Genomic DNA, 27,327 nt, shown 5'->3' with positions numbered 1-27,327 from the left:
TCAAAAAAATTTTGCCTGAGCCGCACTCACTTTGACTCTGTGAGAGTTCCATCTGAGATAGCTTCATTGCGATATAGCAATTACAAGGAGACTATGGCTGCATTTTTGCCGTCGCTGTCACCGTCAAGTTCCCTATCTGTCCCGTAAATTACCATCGCGGTCTGATGCGTCGCATCATCTATGTGCGAGTGAAAGGGTTCGAGGCTGCCGATGATCGTGCCCGAGCCGAGAAAACGTGCCAAACATTTTTTTGTCATGCGAAAGACACAAAGAGATAAGACGAGAAGAGGCGAGAGGAGCTGCGTGCTTCGGGCAGTTAATGCGTACTTTGAATGACTTCGCGTTATCACCCGCAGTCGCGCGCGTGTATGTATCGAGGACAACAACAGACGGCTTGATTACTTTTCAAATTGTTGTGCTCCGATTGCAAAGCTTGCGTCGAAGCCACACCCACTACAAAAGGAACTCAACGCAGCAACTGCGTATGTTCCCTAAAGGACTGAGCTTTACACTTCGGATAACTAGAGTCCTTGAAGCATTGCAGGACTTTGGTATAACACAACTTATTGCTATTGTATTCGCTACTTTAATGGACGTTGGCAGCATTTCGTCTTGGTGGGTGCAAACTCAAGCTGTGTCGCTCTAGAAGAGGGGGAGCGCGATGGTGTTAAGGGGAAGGGGGCGTGGTGGGCCGGGGCAACTGCTTATGAGGCTTGAGGGGGGCTAGTGCTCTTTTGCACCACCCCGCCAACGCTGCCCATTTTTTTCTCTTTTCTCGTTCTTTCTATCTTTCTTTTCACGTTCGTCATTTTCTTGGTTTTAGTCGTTCTGTTTCTCGCTTTTTTTTCTATCGGGCTATCTGTTTTATATTTTTTCTCCGTGCGTAGCTTATCTTTCTCTTTTTTCTTTCGCCCTAGTCCACCGTTGTGGTGTAGCGGTTATTGTTATTACATTATAGTTACGCTCCTTGATTACCGAATGCTCAGGAACAAGTAACTTCAAAATCAAGTTGTCGAACAGCACTAAATGCAGTTGTTAAATAAATAACACTGATTTCGATTAGTAAACATGTATATGCTTTTATTCACACTGAACATGACACTGTGAATTAAGCGTAACACAAAAAAATTATTGTCAATACAATAATATTCGAGTCCGGCACCTTTTTCACTGGGAGCACATTCTCCAAAGACTTCCGCGAGAAGAGAGAGAGGGAATAAATGCACGCGGTGCACGAGAACCGAATGCGCCCTTAATCAGTGGCAGGGGCTCAAACCAGCTGGCTGCATGCTCCGGGCTCTCGCCACTGTTTCACGAAAGCCGTCTTTTGTCGAACGCTTGCCGGTAAGCTCCAAGGCTGAGGAGCACGGAGGGCTCTTTACGACTGAGGCGACAAGTCCCGGAGCAACGACGCCATGGTGAAGAAAGAGGCGGAGGCCAATGGCGGTCCGCCAAAGGCCGGGCGAGGGAAGCGTCAGGCTGCCGCTGACCAGAATGGAACTGGTCATTCTAACTAGACTGCAGCTACGAAGCGTCCACGCGGCCGGCCACCAAAGACATCGTCGGAATGACCGCTCGCCCCGACACCCATTGCACCCACGCCAGCTCGGAAGTTGCACAAGGGGACGTAGCCCGAGAGCAAGAACATTTTGGCAGCAAGGAATTGGCAGCCAAAGCCCCGAGAGTGACCCGTCCGAAGCGCTCCCGAAGCACCTTCTTGAGGAGCAAAAACGACATGGCAAGTGAGGTGACAAAGCGTCACCGATCGAAAAGGGTGAGCCGTGGTCGATCCAGCTACTCATCGCGCATTCACCATAGCGGACGCGCTCGTAAAGCCCGAGGCCGTAAAAGCTCTTCTGCATCCTCTGAAGCAAGCCACCCAAAGAAGAGGCACCCCAGGAACCACCGTCATGTCTGGTCCATGACATCTTCTTCGACCAGTAGCCTGCGCTCGAAACGCGGCAAGAAGGGGCACCACGGTCATAGTCACTCGTTCTCGACGCACGGGAAGGCACGGAAGGCTTGGAGCAGCCGGTCGTCGTCTAAGCGTGGGAGGCGCACTAGGACTGGCAAGACGTCCAAGGATCGGAAGGAAAAGTAGGCGAAACCTATAGGACTGAGTTAGCAGAGCCAGACTAAAGGAACAATTCATATTTCCTTTTTTTTCTGAAAAATTTGTGAGGCTCAAAGTGCCTCTTCTGCTAGGCACAATATTGTGCAATAAAATCAGCTTTGTGGCCCTTGTATTGCTCAATTATTGTCTGAAGTGCTCTGTACCAGTGGTGCACCCAAACGGTGAGAGGAGGCGGTTTGGGCGATCGCCTCCCCCCCCCCTCTAAACCCGTGTCAGGCCCCACTCCCCTATTAATCTTCATTCTCTGTTGCCCGCCTCCTTGTCGGACATCCTGTGTATGTTGCCTCGGCGATCACTGCCCAAACTGCAGTGCACAGTAGCCGAGTAGGTACAGCCTTCGCTTCCGATGCAGGAGGTACCGTGCTCGATTCCCAGTGCCGCCGGAGACCACCACCTTTGTGTAATGCGAAGAATTTTGCGCACTGCAGTCGCTTTTAGCTTGTCTATCGGCTTATCTATCTATCTAGCCGCCTATTTATGGGTACCCTCGTCCTCACCCCCTTAACTTTGGTAAACAAAAAGTAGTACGGGAGGGTAAGACGGTTTGACCAATATTACTCGCTGATCATGGCAAGAATTATGTAAAAATCCGGTCGCGTAGTTCATCGCACTCTTCCCACCGCCACACGCGTGGCACATACCCATATTTCTTGCATGGGCGGATACGTCACAAGTGATTGAGAGTAGATATAAGGAACTGGCGAGAAAAGAAAGTAGTATTTGTAACGTGAGAGTGTTAAGAAAAATAATTGTCAAATGCCACGTACCTTGGGCATCGATGTTATGGGAATGGAAAATGACTGTACTGTAATTTTTTTTACTATGCGCAGCAATATGAAGTGGAGCTAAAGATATAGATGCATAATCAATTTCAGCGAGTTCAAACAGCAGTGTTGAGATAAGTATTTGACCGATATAGAGAGATAAGGCCAGCGCATTTTCGGAAATTGAGAAGTTGGTGCGAGACCTATTTATATATTAACAAGACTGATGAAGTACTATTTTTATAAGAATTGAAGCTACAACGAGTTCGTATGCATTCGTTTTGGTTGATACAGCACACACGAGCAGACGATGAAGAAAAAGATACTCAGAGCTTGTGTTTCTTTTTCTTCGTCATCATGTCATGTGCACTGTATCAACCAATATGTATAATTGCCAGTTGTATACAAATAATATATTTTGTTTTTCAGCTTGTTCCCCGTGTGGGATTGCAAGAAGGTTGCTAAAATGCGTGGAATTTACATATGCCTTGTCTTCGTCCTGGTTTGCGGTAAGTTTTAGTACACAAATACAATATTTTCAAATACAATATTTTCAAATACAATATTTTCAAATAAAATATTTCCCCCATCATATAATACTTATGGATGAGATCGCATGTATGTAACATCTCTTATAGTATAGACAATGAGAAGTTCAACCAGGTAAATTTCATACATAATGGAAGCTGACTTATGCCATCCAGTCATATTTAGTCTTACTTGTGAGATAAATTGGGTACTCTACCGAATTTTTCGTGACTGATTGTCAAGTTGAATTACTAGCGTAAGCGAAGCAAAACATAAACGTCTGTTGTAAATGAGGCATCCCCTCATACTCTGACAGCCTTATAATGTGTTGAAAAAGATTGCTGGGCCCAATTTTTTGGTCGTTTTGAATAGCGCTCAACACGGGCAAAACCTAATTTTTTCCTTTCGCTAAAACATATAATTTTCTCGCCAAAACCTCCTGCCTGCCAAAAAAAGCCGTGACATGGACAGTGAGCGACTTGAAGTTTTCAACAAAAAATAGCAGTAGAGGCTCTACTATGCCTCTACAACAAAATAAGTGGCTCGTGAACGAATATTTCCGTAAGAAACAATGTATATAAGCCACCAGCTGCATACGCCTGCCCACTAGAGGCCACCGCCATTTGGCCATGGCACATGAGCCGTCATGGACAAATAGAGTGCAGGCGTCGTTTCCTACCAAAGTGTAAGCCACTGTAAGGCACACTTTTCTGTACTGAACTGAAAAAAAAGCTAACATGATATCGTACGTGGCTCGTCACAGAACAATATCGTTCGGCGGAATGCACACGCTCGTACAGCTGATTGATATGTGAGGTTTAACGTCCCAAAACCACTATATGATTATGAGAGACGCCGTAGTGGAGGGCTCCGGAAATTTCGACCACCTGGGGTTCTTTAACGTGCACCCAAATCTGAGCACACGGGCCTACAACATTTCCGCCTCCATCGAAAATGCAGCCGCCGCAGCCGAGATTTGAACCCGCGACCTGCGGGTCAGCAGCCGAGTACCTTAGCCACTAGACCACCGCGGCACGCTCGTACAGCTAGCTGCTTCTGTTGTCATGGCTCACGATTGCACTAATGTTGCCCGACTGCCATGACGCTCACGTGTTTCTAAAATATTCAATTATAGGTCAAGTTCTCAAACCAAAAGCGTTAAAATTTTGACTGCTTATTTGCGAATACACAAGGAATAACTCAAATAACATAGATTTCGTTGAAAAAGTAGCAGTCAAGGCCCCCTTTAGGCACAGCTTAACATGGCTTCCACTAACAGGGAATGTTTTACGGAATTGGGTGTATCGAGTGATTTCAAATTTTATGTGTTTTGGGTAGCTTTCGTGACACCACCACTCTACTAAAATTAACGAACCAGCTGGGTTTTCAAGACCCTGAAATGAACACATGGCCTAATTTTGCCAGCAGCTGTCTCGTTCGGCTTCTGGCATTCTGTTTGTTTGTTCGTTAAATAATACAATTAAACCTAGAAGGGTTATTACAGAAGTGAAAGAACAATCAGATACATTTTATTAAGAAACATTCACGCGACATAAACAAGAACTTGAACTCAAGGTCACTGCCTACATCAGAGGTATGCTAAGAGTAAAGAGAGGAGAAAAGCACAAGTGAACTCGTGGCGTCTATGGCGTAACGTTAATTATAAGTGTTCAAGAACGCCGAGTGACGCGAATACGCAAGAGCACGGAGCACGTTCAAGATTGCAGTAAGGCAAGGCGAGCCGACCAGTGAATCAGGCAGCATGCTCAATCCATGAGTCACTCGTGAAAAATAGATATACTAAAGATGTCAATTCGAATCAGTTTAGCTATAATAAACATGCCATGCCTGTTCCTGAAACACTGATTGGGTGCAAATGTGAAAACGTCGGGCCCGTTAATCTTAAGCTGGTTACGAGCAATCAGGAAAAGGGCTTTTAATCATTCCACTGCTGTCCTTATTTCGAAAGCAGTAATATTTGTATTTTGGCAAAAATCAGAACGAGAGTGACAACGACGATTGATTGATTGATTGATATGTGCGGTTTAACGTTCCAAAACCACCGTATTATTATGAGAGACGCCGTTGTGAAAGGCTCCGGAAATTTCGACCACCTAGGGTTCTTTAACGTGCACCCAAATCTGAGCACACGGACCTACAACATTTCCGCCTCCATCCGTAATGCAGCCGCCGCAACCGGAATTCAATCCCGCGACCTGCAGGTCAGCAGCCGTGTACCTCAGCCACTAGACCACCGCGGTGGGGCCACGACGATATTTAATAAAAATTAATCGAGCTGCTAGGCGTTGGGCTCGATCAAATTTGTGTCGATATAATGCCATTTGGAGGTCCCGCAATATTTTAATATATTCTTTAATGAATCGTAAGAAGGCTCTGGATCCTACGTTTTTAATTCGAAGAGCTCCACTACGTAGCTTACGTCTTACACTCCAAATAGCTCTACTGGCATTTTTGATCACCATATGTAAGTGGCTTCTGTACTGTTGTTGGAACTACACTGAAAAGAAGCTGTTCGCCGAGAAAATGTCTGCAGTTACGGCGCAAATCAATCGTGCCGTGACATACAATTGGCAACTGAATGCACGCCTGACTTCACTTCTCCACATCAGATAGACTTGCCTCACCCTCTTTTCCGCTTGCAGTTATATATTTAGCTTTGAACATTCGACAGTGGGCACTTAATTTTCATAGAATTGTTTTTGTGGTATCTTTCAAGTTTTTTTTTGAGGTATTCTTACCAGTGACAATATTGACCCTCATACGCATTCTGATTGTTCGCGCTTGCAGGTCTTGTTTCTGGACTGGCTGATGTTCCAGCAGAAAGCGAGATGGCTCATCTTCGTGTCCGTAAGTCACGCATGCAACCTGTTCCTTAATATTCCACAAATACTCTTCAACTTACTATACAGAGACAAAATAGCTAGCATGAAATGCATTTATATCGTGTGGTTACTGAAAATAACTTCCTCATTGATGTCTTACTTTGAAAGCGGCGGCTCCACTGGTGGATTAGGACAAAATTTTAGACATGCTTGGCATCAGCATGCTCGTCAAGGAATATTAGCGTGAATACGCTAATAAAAATATATTAAAGTGTGCCTGGTTGCCATTCATTCATGTCGCAGAAATTTAGGTATCAGTAACGTTGGTTGTGAGTGAAAAATGGCATTGTGCGGTAGCCGAAAATTGTGATAGGTGCAAATACTAAAAAATCAGGGGTTCGTGCTGGACTCAAACTCAGGCCTTCGGCACAGCCGTCATGCGTTTTTTTATAAAGCCGTGCAAGCGTGCGCTTAATAAAGTTTCGGAAATAGAAAAAAAAATTAGCCATAGACGCCTGCTCTAGAGGGAGGAGCCACAATATACCAAATATAGTATTGTCACGGTGTTGTGGCGTTAAAAAACACATCAGTTGACAAATGAAAGATGGCACTTTTTATTTGACTGAACTTGTGGCTGCAAAACAGAAATTCACAATCATTGAACGCTGTACACTGATATCTGCGCACAAAAAGTCGGTAGTCGTTAAATTGACAAGCAGTCAAGTTGGCAAAATTTGACACATGTAGCATCAAACATTCCAGCGTTTTGGATAGCGGTCGCGTATGTTTCAGAACGCGCGCAAAGCATGTACTTTGAACACGTGATTGAATTGGTAGGTTATAGAATTATTTAAAATTCCCAGTCATTCAGGCGTGCTCCGTGCAGAGCAGCAGTTACATTGCAATAGGGTGGTAACATGAAAACGAAAAGAAAAGTTTAGTGACAATATTACGTGGTTGAAGTGCGTAGTCATACCAGGAATCGCGCTGTATCGTCTGAAACACTAAACAACGTATATTCTAGGACTTCGCGTCGTGCGCTCAACGTTACATAAGAAATCGTTGCTCCGCATCAGTTAATTCAGAACAAGGAATTCGTACGGATCTTGAAACGATATTTTTTATTTGTCTTGACATTGGTCATTGACTTTCGTCTTCAACATTGCTTTCATCTGAACAGCAGGTATACCGTTGAAGTCTTAACTACCTTAGCATCAGCAACTACTATAGACAACATGCTATCACTGGTATTTTTGACACTTTTTAAGCGCATCAACGTGACAGGCGGCCTTGAAGACGCACATGCGTTTTATGTTAACCTGTAAGTCCTAGCAACTCATCCCGGGATCTTTGCATCAAAAACACCCTGCGATATCGGTGTTCAGCCACCAAGTAATTTCTAAAGCATTACAACAGCTTCTTTAGGCATGGATAGAACACTGAAAACACACCGTGGAGCACCTTGAGAGTAAGATTTGCTTCACAGCACGCCAACTGGAGTACATCATTCCCAAATTACTCTTTGAAATACATTTTTTTGCAAACCAAGCTTCGCGACGAAGAGCGGAAAAGCAGGAAGCTTCCCAAGAAGGCCTTGCTAGAAAAGACAGAGAACTTACGGGACCCTAGTTCGAGATCAAGAAATTTCCTTCATACGAGCTAGCTTCTGCTGTGTGGCATGTTTTAAGTCATAATCTCATTTTTAACCAAGCAAATCAACCGGACACGTGAAAAGTCGTGTGTGCTGTGAAAAATGCCATAGGTCTACTTGACGAAAATGATCGAAACTAAGTCTGGACGAAAACAGGAGGAATACTATTGAAGCTTCATAAGTCTGGCTGCCAGCAAGAGTTCTCGAAAGACGAGCGAGAAGTAGCCAAGTTGTACGAAAAAAAGAAGATTGCCGTCGTTTTTTCCGATAAAGGCAAAGTGGTAGTAGTGCTTCATTGGTCAACGTATGACTCGAAGATGGCGGAAATAGAGGGGGGGGGGGGGTATAACGTAACCAAGTTTGACAAGAATCCTACTTCGGAAGTCCAAACACGTCTGCAAAAGGCAATCTATGGTAATATCCAGACGCTCCCTGCATTGGCAAAAAAAAAAAAACGCGGGACCGGCGCGGAAGGCAGACCACAGTCACAGCGAAAGCATGAACAGCAGCCTTTCAGAGGCTTTTTTAAACACTCTCCGGGTAAACGCTAGAATCACACCTAATGGGCACCCACTAAGCCATAAATCATAATAACTTTTGCACGGTAGGCAAGCAGTCACTACGCTATCCTTCGTCATTCTTTGGAGATGCTTGGTATCCGCAAACCACTTGTAATGAATTTTGTGTTGCATTCAGTGGCTGACAGCGATAAAGAATTACGCCTGAATTGGGTATGTGCCACAATTAACAGGTGATGAAGAAGGAGATTTTGTAAATGGTTGCAGCGTTGGAAAACCCACTCGTCACACGATTCACCTTGTATTGCGCCTCGTTGTTGCTTTGCTGTTACAAAACACTTTATTGCTCATATTCACGCAATTCCTTTCCCGACATCAAGCCTGCCTCAGAAAAATTCGCGAACGAATGCCAAGTACCAGCGCAGCTCAGCAGTAGAGTACTGGGCTTGCAAGCATGGGACACGGGTTCGAATATCACTATGTCGCCACATGTCTTTGGTGTTTCTTATTCAAGTTTTTTTTTCTCATTTTGTGTGGTAGTGGTTACGGGCAACGGCAGCGGTGGCGGAATACTATACGGCACTGCGGTTGACCCATGTTTTGAGCCAATAACCGCTTTCGCTGTCAAAGGGTGTATTATCAAACGCTGTGCACCATGCAATGGTTCTGCTTCAACGATTTATGGCTACCGAAGATTCACAAGAGTGGCACGCCCCTCATGCCCATTGTAGAGTTCACTATATCACCACTGTACAGCCTTTTAGAGTAGCTTCATGGCATCATGGATCCCTTGGCAATCAAGACGGAAGCTAACCTCCAGAACATCAATGACACCATAATCGAAATTAGAAGAATCGGTGTGGACGCCGAGAGAGTGCTGGTTTCTTTTGACGTCTGCTCCCTCTTTACTTCATGCCGTTCATGCCGACTTTGCTGTAGAAACTTTGACATAGTTGCTTCATAAGGACACGACATTGGTGGATCGAACACAGTTCAACGTTGCTGTGCTCTAAACCTTATTATGGCTTTGTCTGTCCAACAATAGTCTCATGCTGTCTCGCAGGTGGTGGAATTGAATCCCGGCTGCGGTGGCTGCATTTTTGATTGAGGCTAAAATTGTCAAGGCTCGTCTGCACAGATTAGGATGCACGTCAAAAAAACGACGGGTGGTCTAAATTTTCAGGGCCCTCCTCTACGTCGTCTCTCATAATCATATGGTGATTTTAGGACGTTAAACCCCACATATCAATCAATCAATGAACACTTACTTCGCGTACGAGGGTGAATAATACAGGCAAGTTTTTGGTACCTCGATGGGATCATCGATTTCCGTCACAACGGCGAATATCACGATGGAAGCAATTGAACACAAAGCATAGGCGATATCATAGGCAATATCACAAGGCATAGCGATCGCCTAATGCAGCACATTATCGTAGGCACCCATAAGGTCTAGGAAGATCGCCGCCACTAGTCTGCGTCGGCTTTTTTCCTCTTCAACGCTGGTAATCAAGTCGACTACACCGTCAATGGCAAATCTCTTCAGAAGCCGTTTATAAATGCAGGAAAGGAGTTGTTGCTCGCTAGAAGCCACTCTAATCTGGACAGTACCATTCTTTCTATTACTTTCCCGATGCAGCTGGATAAGGCGGTTGGTTTGTAAGAGGAAAGTGCATTAGGACATTTCTCCGGCTTAAGGAACGCAATATTGCGACTGCGTTTCCAATTAGCTTGTACTTTTTCTGACTCTCATGAGGTGTGATAATGAGATAACAGGATCTGTCATGCTTCTGTATCAAGATGGTGGAGTGCAGCATACGTGATTCTGCCAGGTCCTGGTGCCGATGAGCGTCGGGAGGCAGAAATCGCAGCGTCAAGCTCATGCATTGTAAAACGCAGATCAAGGTGCCCGTTAGACGACGAAGGCACAATGGTAGTAAGAGGCGCACTAGTGGCAACATCATGAGTGGTGTCCACAATGACGCTACAGTAGTCGCTGACTATTTGAACTTTTGTCCTCCTTTGGCGCAGAGCAACAGCTTGAAATGGTTGACGTTGTCGGAGAGGTGTCTCCAAACTTCGTAACACCCGCCAGATCTTAGAGATTGCCTAGGGTGCAGAGATCCACAGAGTTTTCTCCAATGCTGCCTGTCAATCTTGTCAAGATGCCAAAGAACATGCTGTTGAGCTCGACGACAGGCGGAAAACTCTGAAGGTGACTTCATTAGTCTGTGTCAGCGTTCTTCGCGGCGACAGATTGCACGAAGGGCCTCGTATGGGGAGTCAGCTGGTCATCTCTGCATCGGTAGGTTAACCTTTTTAGTTGTGTCACGCAGTGCAGAAGCAATGATGTCATCTACCTCGGATGGATCAGTCGCGTGCTCACAGCCGGACTTGACAGATGACTTGACCAGTGTCCAGTCTGTTTGACGGAAGTAGCGCGTGTGTGTGTGTGGTGAAACCACCTGAACTGAACATAGGTTTGAAGGTGGTCACTGCCGCAAGTGTCCAAATCTGTGCACCAACATGCGGAAGAGATAAGGCTCCTGGAAACGAAATAGAAGTTGAGGCAGCTGCTGTAGGACGTGCCACAAATAAATGTAGGTGATCCGTCGTTGAGCACAGTTGGTCCATAGTTGCATATAAAATTGGTCAAATTCCTACCCCGATAATTCATTGTAGTGCTACCCCAGAGAAGGTTATGTGCATTAAAATCGCCAATCACAATGTGTGGCCTTTGTGCGGGTTGAAGAATGGTCCCCAGGTGGAAGCCATCTATCTGTGCGCTGGGGGTTATGTATCCTCCTATTACTGAGAATGTACGCTTTTTATGTGTTATAGGCAGGCTCACGTAATCATTGCTGGCATGCGACGTGACATCATGTCTCAACAACGTCAAATCACGGCGTATACATACGAGAACTTTGCTCGTACGTTGATCACGGTGGGACCAAATCTCGTTATATCCAGATATACCAAAACTTAAAACCATATTCGGTTCAAGTATAACGGTGACAGGAAATTGATATTTAAAAACCCATTCTCTGAATGCCGACAGAGGGCTACGTAGACCACGAGCATTCCATTGCATAACAAGCGACTAGCGCATGTGCTTTTCGAACATCAATGCCATATTCACTTATTGAAGAACCACTAGAAGAGGCTCCAAAACCTCAAGTAGCTGCACAGCCGCCTTAGCAGCGAGAGTGTTTAGGCTGCTGGCGATCTTACGCATCAAACCCATCAGATTTTTAGGCATAGACTTCACAGCTGCGTTGTCTGTCTTCTTGTATTCGTCGTTGGGGGTAGGGGCACTATGTGATGATGGCGCTATGGCAGCTAATAACGATAGTAAAAGCCACAGAGTCTCCGACGTGGTGAGAGCCAATGACTGGTTGCCTTGTACTTTCATGGACTCTAATAGGAGTTGAGCATGTGTATCGCCTTTTTGGCCGACAAAGGTAGGCTAGGAGGTGCTGAGGGCACAGTTTTGTGTGTTGAATGTGATAAGCTATGAGAACTGCTGCTTTGTTTGCGTCGGTGTCATGAACGATGTTTGCGGCGTCGTACAGCCATTGCAGCTTGAAGCACGGGAGCCGACGATGGCAGCAGTTTCTCGAAACTAGAGTCTGTTATTTCCTCATCAACATCGTATATAACTGCTGTTGTCGTTTCTTTGTAATACGCGGAGAATGCGCGAACTGCAGGCCTTCGTTGTGACCTCCACGGGCAGGATGTTCTTTCGAGTATTTATGCGCATTTGTACGACTTTCCCTTGTGCGATGAGCTCGAAGTACTTCGATAGGCTCTGCCTATTCAGAGAGTTCAAGATGCCTGTCTGCGATGTCGGCACATACGAAATGGTGTACGACCGCACGCTACTCGCCTTTGTGTGTGCTTGCCGGCCAGTCGGTGATGTCCGGCTGATTTTTATCTTCAGGCGTCGGCTTGGTACAACCACGTAGTCGCTGTCCAAAGTCATAACTTCAACGGAGGAGTCATCAGAATTGTCGACGTGTACCACGATCGGGCCGGTTTGAGAACTTGCGTCAGACGCACTATGATGTGGTCGACCCGGTCTCGGTTGCTAGATGGGGTTTTGCGCCTCAATTCTAAGGGAGAACGTTCCTCTGAGTTGTGTCAATTATTGAAAAATCTTGGCAAAAGAATTAGAAAACTCACACAGCTCGATGCAGAAGCTGTTTTCTGTGACCACTCTCAGCGTCCGAAAACTTGCTTATTTGTACATTTGGACAAGGTACAAGATGAAGGCCATTGAATTTTTTTGTGATATGTGGTGGAATAACGCTTAAGATATGTCCACTTGTATCAAAGATGCCACAGGCGTCAAAATTGAGACCATCTACACGACCGATATGTGGTAGGTAACGACAAGTGAACGCCACACCTATTCCTAACTGGAGCAATAAGCTCGCACTGCACCTTTTCATGGTCGGCGGTAAACTAATGCGCATATCTGGGTCAAGTTCGTAAAGACGGCGGTGACGGTGGCTTGTTAAAGAGCAATATGGTACTGCAGTTTCTCTAATTAGTGTATACACAAAGGTGTTAGTATCTGGTCATGAAAATGAATTTGTCAATAATCTGCTGTTATCGCGAGCCATCTTTGCCTCCGTCACGGCTTCTTCATTTAAGTGGGCCGTAGTGCCCTGGAACCCGCTGATACCCTATACGATGGCCATTTTTCAGGGCTACATTGTGTGACTCGGCCACTTCTTGATTGATTGATATGTGGAGTTTAACGTCGCGAAACCACCTAATGATTCTGAGAGACATCGTAGTGGAAGGCTCTGGAAGTTTTGACCACCTTGGGTTTTTTACCCTGCACCCAAATCTGAGCACACGCGCCTACAACATTCACGCCTCTATCGGAGATGCAGTCGCCGCAGCCGGAATTCGATCCCGCTACCTACAGGTAAGCAGGCGAGTGCATTAGCCACTATAACACGGCGGCGGAGCACCCGGGCACTTCTTGAGCAAAAACAATTATGGCCCCCGTTTAAGCCCTGACTCTATGACCTGACGGGCTGGTTGAGAATAAAAAAAAACACGATCGAAGAGCGAGGAGGCTGCGTCTATGTATAAGGAATCGCCTCACGGATGTCCACAACATCATGCAACCTCAGCCGTCGTCGATCATGTTCGATGGTCCGGACGGAAACGTTCACTGGTTTTCAAACTTGGTATGACGAACGCCGTTGAAGAAGCTGTGCGTAACACAGACCCGCCATTAAAGAATTGTAGATGAGGCATTGATTGTAATGTGGGGTTTAACGTCCCAAAACTATCATAGGATTATAAGAGACGCCTTAGTGAAGGGCTCTAGTAGTTTCGTCCACCGCGGGTTCTATAACGTGCACCCAAATCTTTGCCCACGGACCTCTAAAATTTTAGCCTACATCGAAAATGCTCATGCCGCAGCCGGGATTCGGTCCTGTGACTGCCGTGTCAGCAGGCAAGTACCTTAGCGCGTGGATGAGGAATAATATGCCAATATATACGATAAAATAAATTGTTTCAGGCAACATGAAGCTATATGTGAAGTTTTACCCGGTACGGAAATATATAGGTGCAACCCAGGTTGTAATAAAGTCCATGCTGGTACCTTTGCAATTTTCGCTGAAGCAAAACCTGAGGGAATGATGCTCTCATGGCACAAGATTGCTACTTCAAAAGCGCTGTTGGGTCGGGGGGGGGGGGTATGAACTACCGGTATAGGGTGACAATCATGACGGGTCAACAGTTGGATATATACGCTTAAAGGTTCGCGTGAGAGATACATATCTATGGGAGTGATGTGTGATTCCACAATTACTCCTATCGCAGAAGTAGAGCATGACAGCCCAATATATATTTTGAATCCCAGAGCTTGCAAGATTTGCATTTTACGCAGGCAAGACGCGCCAGTACTGTTCATAATGAGGAAGCTATATCAACGGTAGTCTACGAAAGCAGCTCATACAATTGTAGCAATTACCTTTGTGATGGGCCGCCTTTCGTGCCTGTTATCTATTTAAGCCGGTAAAGACTCTGTCTAATTTGGACCTAAGCAACGACACGTGCATCGATACGTGCTTCGACCAGGACAAGTTGCGGTCCACCACGACTCTTACGAATCGGTGATGTGTTACATAAGGCACGCAAGTGCCATCAATTCTAATCACGTAACGTTGCATCTATTCGAGTGCAAATGCACAGGCCGCACACTTCGCCGTCACCCCCTGGAGACCTCGTGAAGGCAAATATCTAGAGGTGACCGACGCAGCACGTCGTAGTCTGGCATGCAGCTGTGGCCGTGAAACACCAGAAGCTCTTATGCAGATGTCGTCGACGTACAGCCTCATCTTGGTGGCCTCTGATACCACAATGCCGAGTCTAATGAGAGTAATGTTGAAGAGCGTTGGAATTAGAGCCCTGAGGACAACGGCAAAGGATTTCATGACGACTCGTCTCTCCAACCGCCATCGTCGTGTTTCAGGAAATGTATCCCCTGGAATAGAGGTATCCACGTACTACGTGTGGTGTTCCATTTACTGAGACAGAAGGCATCTTCAGATGCGTACAGACAATAATTACCACAGTAAATATGAAATTTACCCTCATCACCTTTTAACCGGTGGAAATAAGCGATTGAGTCATATGGGAAAATACAAGTCATTTCTGCAAATAGTCTATAGCCACCCTGAGATGTCTGAAAGGTGACCACTGGTAATCACCATGGGGTAATGAAGACTGGCCAAACTGAAACAGACGGGCCAAACAACGTATATACCATCACGTTGAAAACCCTGTCAATTAAATGTTTCGTATCAAGGGAGGAGGATAAGGGAGCGTCGACAAGTGGCTATGTGCCAGAAAAGCGCTGACACGAAACGAAATACGTAAATCGACGGTTGATAACGCGGAAGAAAACAGTTTCGTCATTAAAGGCGTTTACTAAGTGAATGGTAAATGCGCTGTTTGGTACATCGGTTTCAATTTTACCTGGTAAATTAGCCAGATGTCATCGCTCCGCTGTAATTGCCAGTGGGCGCATTTCAGAAATTTCAAGGTGGCTAGGGACTAATCGCAGCAAAAACTTTATTTTGGCTATTTGGCTCGATTAGTTATTTCCCCCGGTTCAAAAGTTAATTATGTATATTTCTGTATTAATGTTGAAAATATAGTTTGTACGCATCTGAAGATGCCTTCTGCCACAGTAGTGGGAACGCCGTAGGCAGCACGTAGGTTTCACTTCTGTAATTTTTCAAAAATAGTGCGTACAATTCCTGATACAATCTGATTATATATATATATATATATATATATATATATATATATATATATATATATATATATATATATATATATATATATATATATAATCAGGCTTTGTGGCAGCCCCTTATTCTACCAGGAAGCTATGCCTGTAGTCGAGGCTCCTGCACACGAAAATCCTATGCAAGCGGTTTGTCAAGAAAGAACTGTCTTTACATATATCACAGAGCATGTTCAAAAAGTGAATTAACAATCAGGCATCACAGAATGCGCATCATATGACCGGGTGTTACACAATATGAGTTGCGCAACAAGTCGGCCGTTGAATGCTTCCAACTTATAAAAAACTCAGCCATATTCCGTGATCGTTATCAGGTAATAAATCACTTCTTGGAGCAATGGGTACGTTGCAAACATGTTTGTATTACAGTAAAAAAGACTACAAGAGCACTTGGGCACTCCCTTTGAGAGAGTATTTTATTGTCTCATATTTCACTTTTTTGCAGAGTGAATTAGCTTTCTTTGAGGCAGTGTATAGCGATTACCACAAAAATAGTCAAAGTACTCGACCTCGACGGAGCAGTTGAACACAGCCAGAAGCAGCGTTCAGTTACCTCACCGAAGAAAGTCGTAGTACACCTCTAAAAATAGAACTACTCGAGCCAAAATTGGGCTTTAAGATTTTTCTGACAGTTTTTCCCACTTGCAGTCCATAGTTATGGCTAAATACGAGCACTCCGACAAAAGAAAAGAAGAAATGTTGAAAAAAAATGGTGGGTGAGATTAGGACACACGCTATTGTTCCATAGTGTTTCAAAGTTAAACATGTTTGTAACTCAATGCACACATAGAACTAAAAATGTTGCTTCGGCTTCCATCGCGACAAAATGGCGAGCACAGCGCAAAGAATTCACCATCTCTAGTATGAGTACATCAATGACCTTTTTCCTAACATACCCTAGAATGGCGGCAAGAATGAAAACCTTTCCAACACAATGTATCATTCTGTTTGAAACTCAATTTCCTCGTGTACATCGCATATATGAGATGCCATTCGAATAAAGCTGGTTGTTTACGAAATAATTGGTTCAGAGAGACAGAGAGAGAGAGAAAGTGACAGTTTGTTAGAAGGCAGAGAGGTCAGCCTGAGCTAGTGCACTCTAGCCTGCTTTTCTACACAGGGGATAAGGGAAGGGGAAAGAACGAGGGATGGAGATGGTATAGGGGACAAGAAGAGGTGGTGTGTATGTACCGTAGCCACTTAGCATAGCACCATACAGCTTCGTATCCAGTCCAGTGCTTTTGATAGAGCCTAAGACAGCCATTGTAGCAGTTTTGACCTTGTTTTTTTTTCCTACATTGCTCTCAAAATGTAGCTTTCACTGAGTGCTGTTCATCTGATTCTTGCCAACGCTGAAGTTAGCATCTGTCTTTGTGTCGTGTATTTCTGTGCCACATACGCATCTTCCACAATCTATGCATTGAAACGAGCAGCAACATAACAAAAAACAAAAACAATACTGCGTTCAAATGATTAGCTCGTAATGTCCCCAACAGAGTTAGCCACGGCTTCTATAAATGATGCTTTTCGAGCTTTCCCTGTCAGAGTGCAATACTTTCCTGGCGTTTTTGGTTCGCTCTTAATAGTATTTTGTTGTTGCCAAAACAGAAATGTGCGCACACCAATTTCTTACCCAACATAAATTGATTGGACGAATTCATTGTTGTAGCTTTGTTCACTGTTATCATGCTGTCTTAGAATTTGAAAATCGCGTACATCATGCTGCCCGGTATACCCAACTCCTCGGACACATCCGCTTTTTTCTGCCTTTCTCAGCTTCAGCGATGAGCATGCACTTATCCAGAAGTGTCAAAAACTTGGGCTTCTTAATGGTTGGTTCTTGTGTAATCCTTCCGAAACGCCAGACAACACTGCATCCAAGCAAAGTCTGAGAGTTCTCTGCGTGCACATGGAGGAATGCACTGCAGCAAGCAGTTAAGCTGTGTACAAAAACGTGCGTCAGCGTTATAGTGTGCTGTTCAAATCTAGAACACTATAGGCAGCATTATGTACCTTTTGCGGGTGTTGTCACTTGATAAGCTATGTGCTGACGAATCGCCAACAGAAGTACTAGCAGAAAACTGTTGTCTTTATTAATTACTATTGAATTCAAATATTACACGCTTGATGGTAGAAACCTGGTGACCTCAGTAGGTGAGCGCAATGTTCCAAACATTAAGCCACTATAGCGTGTATGCTTCCAGCGTGTCAGCGCAAAACACAAGCGTCATCTTTTATGTCATGTACGTCAGATATGCGATGTAAAATGGCGCGAAACGAGTGTGTGTGGGCACATACGCACGTAGCCTTGACGTTAAATACAAGGTAGTGAGACTAACAGTTACTCACCAGCCATAAAACTGTTTTGCGCGTCGTCTTCGCCAAAAAGACGGAACGAACAGTGCCATTTGTTTTTGAAATTGTGGGGCAAGAGATAAACTTGGGCTTTCATCAGTGAGACTAGCTACGAAAATACAAGTGTAAAAGTAATTCATCACCGAAAGTCAGAATGCTTCTCAGTTTATGAACCTTGGCACAAATTTTAATTAGGTGAAACATGTCTTATGGTTTCTCAAAACTTAGCGATAAGTAAAACTGCAACGTTACCTAAGAGACTCACTTCGGCAGTTCTAATTCTGCAGGACACCTCTTCTGATTGTGCCGATTTGCCTTGATATTTCATGAAAGTTTCTTGGGTACACATTGGACAGTTTTATTGCGCAAGCTGCCGAATAAACATGCAGTACGATGCATCATGAAACTTACTGAAAACAATCTTATATTGCTAAATTATCGAATTGCTATTTGTCACACGTGTCAGTGGCACTGTAATAGAACATTCAGGCACCGACTATCTTGGCAATCCTGAATGTGTTCTCTTTATTTCGCAGGTCGAGGGTTCGGATGCCCGTTTAACCAAGGAGCCTGTCACAGACACTGCCGCAGCATTCGGCGCCGGGGTGGCTACTGCGCTGGCCTAATCAAGCAGACATGCACATGTTACCGGAATTAACAATTCCGAATTGACCACGAACATGAATATTTCCTAGCTGCATTTACTGCTGATACTGGAGGTCCTGCATCGAATGGTGTATGAATATGGTTTTATATATGAACGGTATTTACGGTCAGCTTTAAGAGTAACTACGCTTTTGAACATTGTGTCAGTATAGCGTTTGTGCACACACTGGCGCTTTACTTTAGCAAGCTTACAACGTCACTTCTGTTTCGTACATCAGAAATGCTTTGACAATTCACTGTCAACAAAGCGAAATGTGCGAAATAAAATTATTTTTTAGCTGCACTGACTAAACAACTTTATTTATATGATCTTGAGGCTGAAGGTGGTTGTTGCTTGGTGGCAGTCAGCGCTTATCCCCAGGTCGCGAATCCTTTACGTACAATCGGAAACATTTACTTCCCAACATCTGGCTGAACGATCACCCCAGCTTTGTTTTCTGCCTGAAAAATCTTACCTTGAGCAATACATTCATTTGGCAGTACCAAAGCTCTCACCTCAATAAGGACATCAATATGTACAATCTTAGTCCCTCGGGCCGCTAACCAACTTTACTGTTGCATATGCAGATGCCATCATCACATTTAACAATGATGAGACTCCTAATCAGGTACCAGTAAACGTGCTACATATTGCCCAAAATCCAGACATTTTACGTCTAGTGTCTTTACTAATGCCAGCATTTAGCGAGAACCTGGTTAAAGCTGTAGTTAGGCCTATATTTATAATATAGCGTCCTTCATAATCACATCACTGGTTTCAAGAGCTACAGAAATTCAACTTTAATTTGTGACCAACTTCCGTCTCGTATTCTCCTATTTCACTTTTGAGCCCGCATAAACCTAACACCCCGCCATGCAGGAGCCGAAAACTCGTCATGCACCCCTCAGCACATCGTTCTCTACCATCATGGTGACGTTGAACTCTTTTGAGGCCCCTACACAAGCCCTTGCGTGAGAAAAGCTTCCATCTCTGCACTATGATTCATACAAAGCCATAACAAATACCAGTACGGTGAATTAGTATGTTACCCGTATAGATTCCCCAAATGGCCCATGGCCTGCGCGACAGAGACCGTATGCATTCCTCGCCTCAAACCCTTCCACAGGCGTTCCACAAACCAGCTTGCGGTGAAGCGGCTGTTACCATGAAAGGGGAAAGTAATGAGCGTGGGCATTCACACAAACTTGCTCTTCTTTATAACTTAGTCGAACGACAGCTAAAGCTGGTGGTGACTCAGCACTGGCATGTTTGCATGCATTATATGTCATAGTTTTGCGTTTCCTTGTTAAGGGCCCATTTCTTCTCTTAAAATGAAGAAATCTGAGGCGGAACGATTGTATTGCAACACTAAGACTGTGTGCATGATAGTTAGTCATGGCAGGTTTTATGGCGCAAAAGCAACAATGGCTATGATGCGCCAGACACTAAGTGATTTTAATATTAGAGTTAAAACGTGAGGTGAAAACAGATTTCTGTTTACAGTTTGTTTAAAAGATCTGCGGCTTCTAAAACCGAAAAACATCCTCTATGGGGCTGATCGCATTTTCTCATAGTATTAACATTTGGTGTAAAGGTGTTTTTTTCTGTAAAATTGTTCAAAATAAGCTTGTCTTTTTTTTTAAAAAACTGGGCATGTTATTAAAACATGATAGTGTGCATGAGTAAATGAATTATTGTACATACAAATATATGCGTATATATGGTATTTTTAACCCTACATATTTTTATTCGTGTACGGCATAATTTACGTCCACGTGGTAACGTTATGCAGATTTTAAAGTACCATAGAAACTTTCCTCATTCGTGCTTCGCGTATCATCGATTCCCACTGTACGTTTCACATGTGACAACGTCAGCGACGGCAGAACTCGAGGCTCTGCGCAGTACACTGGAATTGATCCATTCGGAAGAAAGACCAGGTAAAAGGGCCGTGATTTCTGACTCAAAACCAGCGTTACAGTGCCTGCTATCAGTTCTCCGACGTGGATGCCATGACAAGTTGACCTACCAAACCGTGAAACTTCACCACTTTTTATTAAAGAAAGGCCACGAAATCGTCTTTCGTTGGTTACCTGGGAATAGTAGTATAGGCGAAAATTATTCTGCAAATCATGCTGCTCGCACCTCACATAAAGAAGCAAACAGCCTTCCAATTCCGCTTTCAAGAGTGGATGCGGCAAGGCAGATTCGTCAACTGGCTTGCAGTCTCACACTGACTGAGTGGGACACACCAAGCATACGACGCACAAGACTGCACGAGCTTGGCCCTTCACTACAACTCCGGCCTACACTCGGCCTACATCGACGTGAAGCTGCGCTTCTCTATCGCGTTTGACTAGGAGTTGCTTTCTCTAAAGCTTATACCGCGTTAATCGGAATTACTGACAGTGCGGCGTGCGATGTTTGTGGCACCGACGAAAATATCGAACACCTGCTGTGCCACTGTCCTCGATTTGCCTCAGATAGACCAGTACTTGCCAACGTAATGCGGTGACTGGATGATCGACCTCTTTCTGTACAGGTGCTATTACAGCAACGTCCACATGCCTCGACAGTCCACAAGGCAGTGAAAGCCGTGCTGTGTTTCCCGAGAAAGACCGCCTTGTGTGAACGCCTCTGACATGCGGTAGAGTTCTACATGCTGCAGTGAAATTACTGTCAGTCGCTCCCCCATTTTTTTCTTTTCCCCCTCTTCCTTCTTTCTCATCTTTCTTGTCCCGTTCCCTAGTCCCCCAGTGTAAGGTAGCCAACCAGATGTCTTTCTGGTTAACCTCCCTGCCTTCTCCCTTTTATTTCTTCCTCATTCTTTTCCCACTGTAGGTGGGATCTGCCAAACTTTTTCATTATAAGGATCCTATTACAGTAAGACTCTGGTCTTTTTCACACATAAACTCCATGCCAAGGCCTAAATATTCTGGCGCAGTTTACATGACACTGTTGCAACAAGTTACCATCATTTCGATAATTAATTTTATTTGTTGACTTGGGGGCACGTTTTTGTATGAACATGGTGTAGTTCGTGGCCACTTTATGGCATACCCGCTATTTCAAGATCATAGAACTTGCACATAGTTTGAGATAGTCATCATTACATTACACGGGCAAAATCTAAACTGCACACGAAGTGCGGCAGAAGACAGGGATGACACGAGACGTACAGTCAAACGACAAAACTTACGTGAATACACGCTGAAACCAAACCTTCTCAGCGAAAGTGGTAAGCATGCTGAAATACGCAAGTGCACAGTGTAATGCATACAGTTTCTTACAAAAATACTTAGAGGGCTATCTGGCACCACCGTCTATGCGAATTTCTTAAGGTATCTTGTTGGAGCACTGGTACTGATGGTATATGTGTCTGCGAGGCTTGTGTTGGCTGGTGTTGAGCGAGGCTTCGGCTGAAAACTGGACACGACTGCGCGAATAAAGCTTCTCGAAAACATAACTTTTATAAGCGAATATTGTTCACGCGTATTATAATCTAAATAAAAAAACGCTCACCCTAGAGCAACCAATTGGCGAAAGCAAAAAAACAAAACCGACAACAGAAAGTGGCAGAGGGAAGGCTCGCTTTGTCATCTGCCTGCCAAGTTTAGTGGCCATTACTTTTTTTACGCTTACGCTTCCGAAAATTGTACATTGACGCAGACGTTCTGAGTGTTAATTAAAACACGTTTTTGTGCAAAGGCAAAACATAAATAGGTTATCTCGTGCTATTCTAGTAAGAAATCACCCATTTTAATGTGAAGCCAGACGCGTCTTCGAGGTATTCAATCCGAGTCAGGCTCGAAGTTCCCCAGGCAGCACAGAACAATGGCCCAAGATTGGGGATAGATCGGCAGTTCATGGCCCGAGAATGGCCTAGAATGGACAACGTACCGCCGATAATGGCTGAGCCAGCAGAATAGAACGGCGATGTCGGACCAGCATTGACAACGTTCCGCCAATAATAGCTGTGCGAGCCGAATAGAACGGGGAGTTGGACCAGCATTCAAAACTTCCCACCATTATTGGATGTGCCAGCGTATTAGAACGGCCACATTGCACCGAGTTTTACAACCAGCAGGCAATATGGGCGGAGCCACGCAATCAGGCTTGCATTATTGGCCCGTCGTTCGAACGTTATTGCCGGCGTCAGCTAAAGAGGCAACTTCGTTGGCATAACATTGGACCGGTATGCGCTGATTTCTGCGTCTGCTGCTTTTGGCGCTGCTGTAGTCCCACTAACGTGTCGATTTTTCAAGTTCGAGAGCGTAATACGCCGGGCACATAAATAATATATTTTTGTCTTTAAATCATGCACACCTAGTTGATATGTATGATTGTTGATTGAAGTTGCGCAAGGTAGACTATTTTACTGATAAACATTTATCGAGTTTGTCGCCTGTCGGACGTCTGATGCGGTGCTTTCCCAGATGAAAATCGTGCAGATCTGTGGGATGAAGTGACCGCGGGTGCCACTGCCGTACGTGACCCACTGCCGTACGTGACCCACTTCGACGTGACCCGGCGCGCGCTTGCGCCGGCGTTCGTTTCGTCGCCTCACGCTGGCGATTCCACGCCAAGCGCTTTCGATTTTGTGGAAATCGGACGCAAAGTGTATCGTATCATGTGTCCTGCTATGCTATCGCCACGACCGATCTGCTTTTTTCACGTTCACAGCGCTGCACCAGTTAACGGCACACAAGTACTTGACGTGTGGGAACTGGAGTTATCAGTTGCGTTACGGTGAATGAATCGTACAACACACGCATTTGCCGTAATCTGACACACACACTGACGCTCGCATTCTGTATCGCAATGACCACACGAATTATCTACAACATTGCAGCGAGCGGTTTGTAAAGTGTGGTGGAGTGCATGCGATGAATGATTGATATGTGGGGTATTTGCCCCAAAGCCACCATATGATTATGAGAGACGCCATAGTGAAGGACTCCGGAAATTTCGACCACCTGGGGTTCTTTAACTTTCACCATAATCTGAGCACACAGGCCTACAACATTTACGCCTCCATCGAAAATGCATCCGCCGCAGCCGGGATTTGAACCCGCAACCTGCGTGTCAGCAGCCGAAAACCTTAGCCACTAGACCACCGCGGCGGGGCGGTGGATTGCGTGGGCGTCGGGCACCTTGTCTCCATGGGTCGTCGCGAGTTACAATTTTGTTGTGGAACGTTTTCTTTGTTTATTATTTTGATATATACACATTGCTCTACTGTAGCCAAAACATCAGCTAGCCCATGCAGAACGTAGACTTAATTGAACCTGCAGTACGACATGCAAAAAAAAAACGGTTCCGTGAGTTCATATGTGCGTATGCATGGAAGACATACCACGCAGGCTAAATCATGTATAGTAAACAAGAAACACGCATGCTTTTGTTGTCGTGTTCTTTTATCAAATACAGAACCACAGACCCCTCTCCGCCCCCTCCCTCCTGCTTTTTTTAAAGTCTGTGGAAAGAAGGAAGTGCTCTGCACAGATCTTGCAAGATTTTTCCTGTAAAGTAGAGAGTTTTATTTCACACTCGCTGTTCTTTATTAATTTTCCGTTTAGTGGGGTGGTTCAGGCCAGCTGGCTGTCTTTAGAGAAATCAATGGACGTGCACGTTACAAATTGCTGTAATCTCCAGAGCATGAGTGGGATCATTTGACAGCTGGTGTTAGGACTGGTCCTCACAATTGATAGGCAATATATATTGTCACGTTCCATTTCCCCAAGTTTTTGTTCAGGCGGCGATAATCGACGCAGAAACGTAGGGTCCCATCCTTTTTCTTCACTAACACCACGGGGGATGCCCATGGACTCTTGGACGGCTGGATAATGTCATCCCGCAGCATTTCATCAACTTGTCTCTTCATGGCCTCACGTTCTCGCGTCGAAACCCTGTACGGACTCTGACGGAGTGGTCTGGCAATTTCTTCGGTTATGATGCGATGTTTCGTGATTGGGGTCTGCCGAATTTTTGATGACGACGAAAAGCAATCTTCGTATTGCAGGAGCAGGGCCTTGAGCTGTTCTTGCTTAGCGTTCGGCAGTCTGGGATTGACGTCGAAAGCTAGGGGAGGGGCTTGGTTCCTCTGAGCAGGCTCCGCAGAATCGGCAAGGGCGAAAGCACTGGTGGCTTCGACAATTTCTTCGATGTATGCGACTGTTGTTCCTTTGTTCACATGTTTGTACTCATTGCTGAAATTCGTGAGCAAAACCGTTGCTTTGCCTCCCCGCAGCTCTGCAATTCCTCTTGCGACGCAAATATTTCGGGTGACCAACAGATGCTGACTGCCTTCAACGACGCCTTCCAAGTCAGGTGATTTAGGAGCGCCGACTGAAATAATGACGCTTGAGCGAGGCGGAATGGTGACTTGTTCTTCCAGCACATTCAAGGCATGCTGTCCTGACGGCGTGCGCGGCGGTAGTGCTTCTTCTGTGGATAACGTTATCGACTTTGTTTTTAGGTTGATGACAGCACCATGGAGGCATAAGAAGTCCATGCCAAGGATGACACCTCTCGAGCAACGCTGTAGGACTACGAAGTCTGTAGGATAAATACGGCCGTTAATGGTGACTCTCGCTGTGCAGATTCTTGCAGGCGTTACGAGATGACCTCCGGCTGTGCGGATTTCAGGGCCTTTCCAAGCTGTCCTAACTTTCTTTAACTTCGCGGCGAACGACCCACTGATGACAGAATAGTCGGCTCCAGTATCGACGAGAGCAGTCACACTGTGGCCGTCGATAAGAACGTCGAGGTCGCTAGTTCGCCGTCTCGCATTACAGTTAGGGCGTGGCGTCGGGTCACGGCTGCGTCGGCTTGTTCCGCTGCTTCCATGCTGCGTCGTCAGGCCACCTTCGGTAAATGAGCTTTCGCCGTCAGGGCTTTGCCTGGCTGGCGTTGTGTTCGGAAAGCTCCGTCGCGGCGTCGTCGTCGTCGGAGGATCTTCGGTAGTTCGTCGCACAGCAACCGCACCTCCACCGGTTGCTGCCTTTAGTTTCCCGGATACGGGCTAGGAGACCGGCCCCGCGTTGGGCCAGAGTACTGCCGGTGGTGCGGTGACGTGCGGCGGCTGGGCGACGGCGAACGCGAAGGGCTTCGTGGTGTCCACCGAGTTCCTGTCAGGTAGTCGGCGATGTCACGTGGTCGTTCTCCTGGCTGTGGACGCGGTGCATTGACGGCGAAGCCACGCAGTCCCATCTGTCGGTACTGGCAACGGCGGTATGTGTGTCCAGCCTCGCCGCAGTGGTAGCAGAGCGGGCGATGGTCAGGGGTGCGCCAGACGTCAGTCTTCCTTGGTGCACTGCGCTGGGCCGCTGGCGAACGGTATGACGTCGGTGGGGGTGGTGGCGGCGGTGGCGTCTGTCGACGGAAGTGCGATGGGGCGGCGTTTTGGCGTGGACGGGGAGGAGCGTTGTGGCGCAGTGCAGCGGCGTAGCTCATAGCTTCCGGCTCGGGCAGCGGTGCGTGGGGAATTTGAAGCGATTGCCGAACTTCTTCTCGCACAATGTCGGCAATTGAATCCACTTGAGGCTGGGCCGAAGGCAACAGCTTGCGCAGCTCTTCCCGCACGATCGCTCGGATCGTTTCACGCAGGTCTCCGGAGTTACTGGCTTGAGCAGCAGCGCAGTCTGCAGTCAGGTGACGATTATACTGTCTGGTGCGCATGTCCAGGGTCTTTTCGATAGTGGTCGCTTCTGCTACAAATTCTTGGACGGTTATCGGTGGGTTTCTCATCAGTCCCGCGAAGAGCTCCTGTTTGACCCCTCGCATGAGGAAACGAACTTTTTTCTCCTCAGGCATGTCTGGATCAGCATGACGGAATAGTCGGGTCATTTCTTCTGTGAAAATGACGACATTTTCATTTGGTAGCTGAACCCGAGTCTCTAATAAAGCAGCGGCCCTCTCTTTGCGAGCGACGCTCGCGAACGTTTGAAGGAATGCGCCGCAGAAAACAGAAAACGAGGTTGTCCCCGACGGCATCACGAACTCTCAACGACGCCGATCGCGACCTGAAGTCGTCCATGTCGCGCGCCTCAAGCCGTTTCATGCGCGTTAACAAACTGAACTAGTGTTTTTTTTTTGTATTATTGTTGTATCGTAATTTATTCATTGTACTTTCTTGCATTATTATTGTACTTTCATCTTTAGTTAAAGCATCGGGACGATGCCTTTTTTCAGAGGGGGGCAATGCCACGTTCCATTTCCCCAAGTTTTTGTTATCGTCCGAAAACACCGCACGATTCTCAGCGCAAACCACGCCTGCAGTTTTCTAGAAGGTTCCGGACTGTAGTAGATCATTTCGATAAGATCACGCCCACTGTGCGAACGGTACAGATTGTTCTGGAAGCTACGCCACTGCCAGCGATAACGCTAGAACATTCGACGGCAAGAGTATAAATGCCGACGCGCTTCGCCGCTTGTCAGTTGTTGATCGAAGGCCGACGCTCCGTTCGCCGCTATCAGTCCGAGACTGCTATCTGTGCGAGACTGCTGCTGTAATTGGACTTTCAGTTTACCGGGCACAGGTTCGCCCA

At 45.8% G+C, this 27,327-nt stretch overlaps 1 protein-coding gene across 1 annotated transcript in view; it reads left to right on the top strand.

The window, feature by feature from the left end:
* Positions 1-19,081, top strand: part of LOC119161044 (defensin) — a 29,691-nt gene extending 10,610 nt beyond the window's left edge. The window contains exons 2-4 of the mRNA XM_037413367.2: positions 3,328-3,407; positions 6,235-6,294; positions 18,669-19,081. Of these exons, the coding sequence (XP_037269264.1) occupies positions 3,365-3,407; positions 6,235-6,294; positions 18,669-18,790 (225 nt within the window). The 5' untranslated portion in view covers positions 3,328-3,364 and the 3' untranslated portion in view covers positions 18,791-19,081. The remainder of the gene's footprint in view (positions 1-3,327; positions 3,408-6,234; positions 6,295-18,668) is intronic.
* Positions 19,082-27,327: the final 8,246 nt, after the last annotated feature.

Source organism: Rhipicephalus microplus, chromosome X (assembly GCF_043290135.1).
Source record: "Rhipicephalus microplus isolate Deutch F79 chromosome X, USDA_Rmic, whole genome shotgun sequence".
Lineage (NCBI taxonomy): Eukaryota > Metazoa > Arthropoda > Arachnida > Ixodida > Ixodidae > Rhipicephalus > Rhipicephalus microplus.
This window is presented reverse-complemented; position numbering and strand designations above follow the sequence as displayed.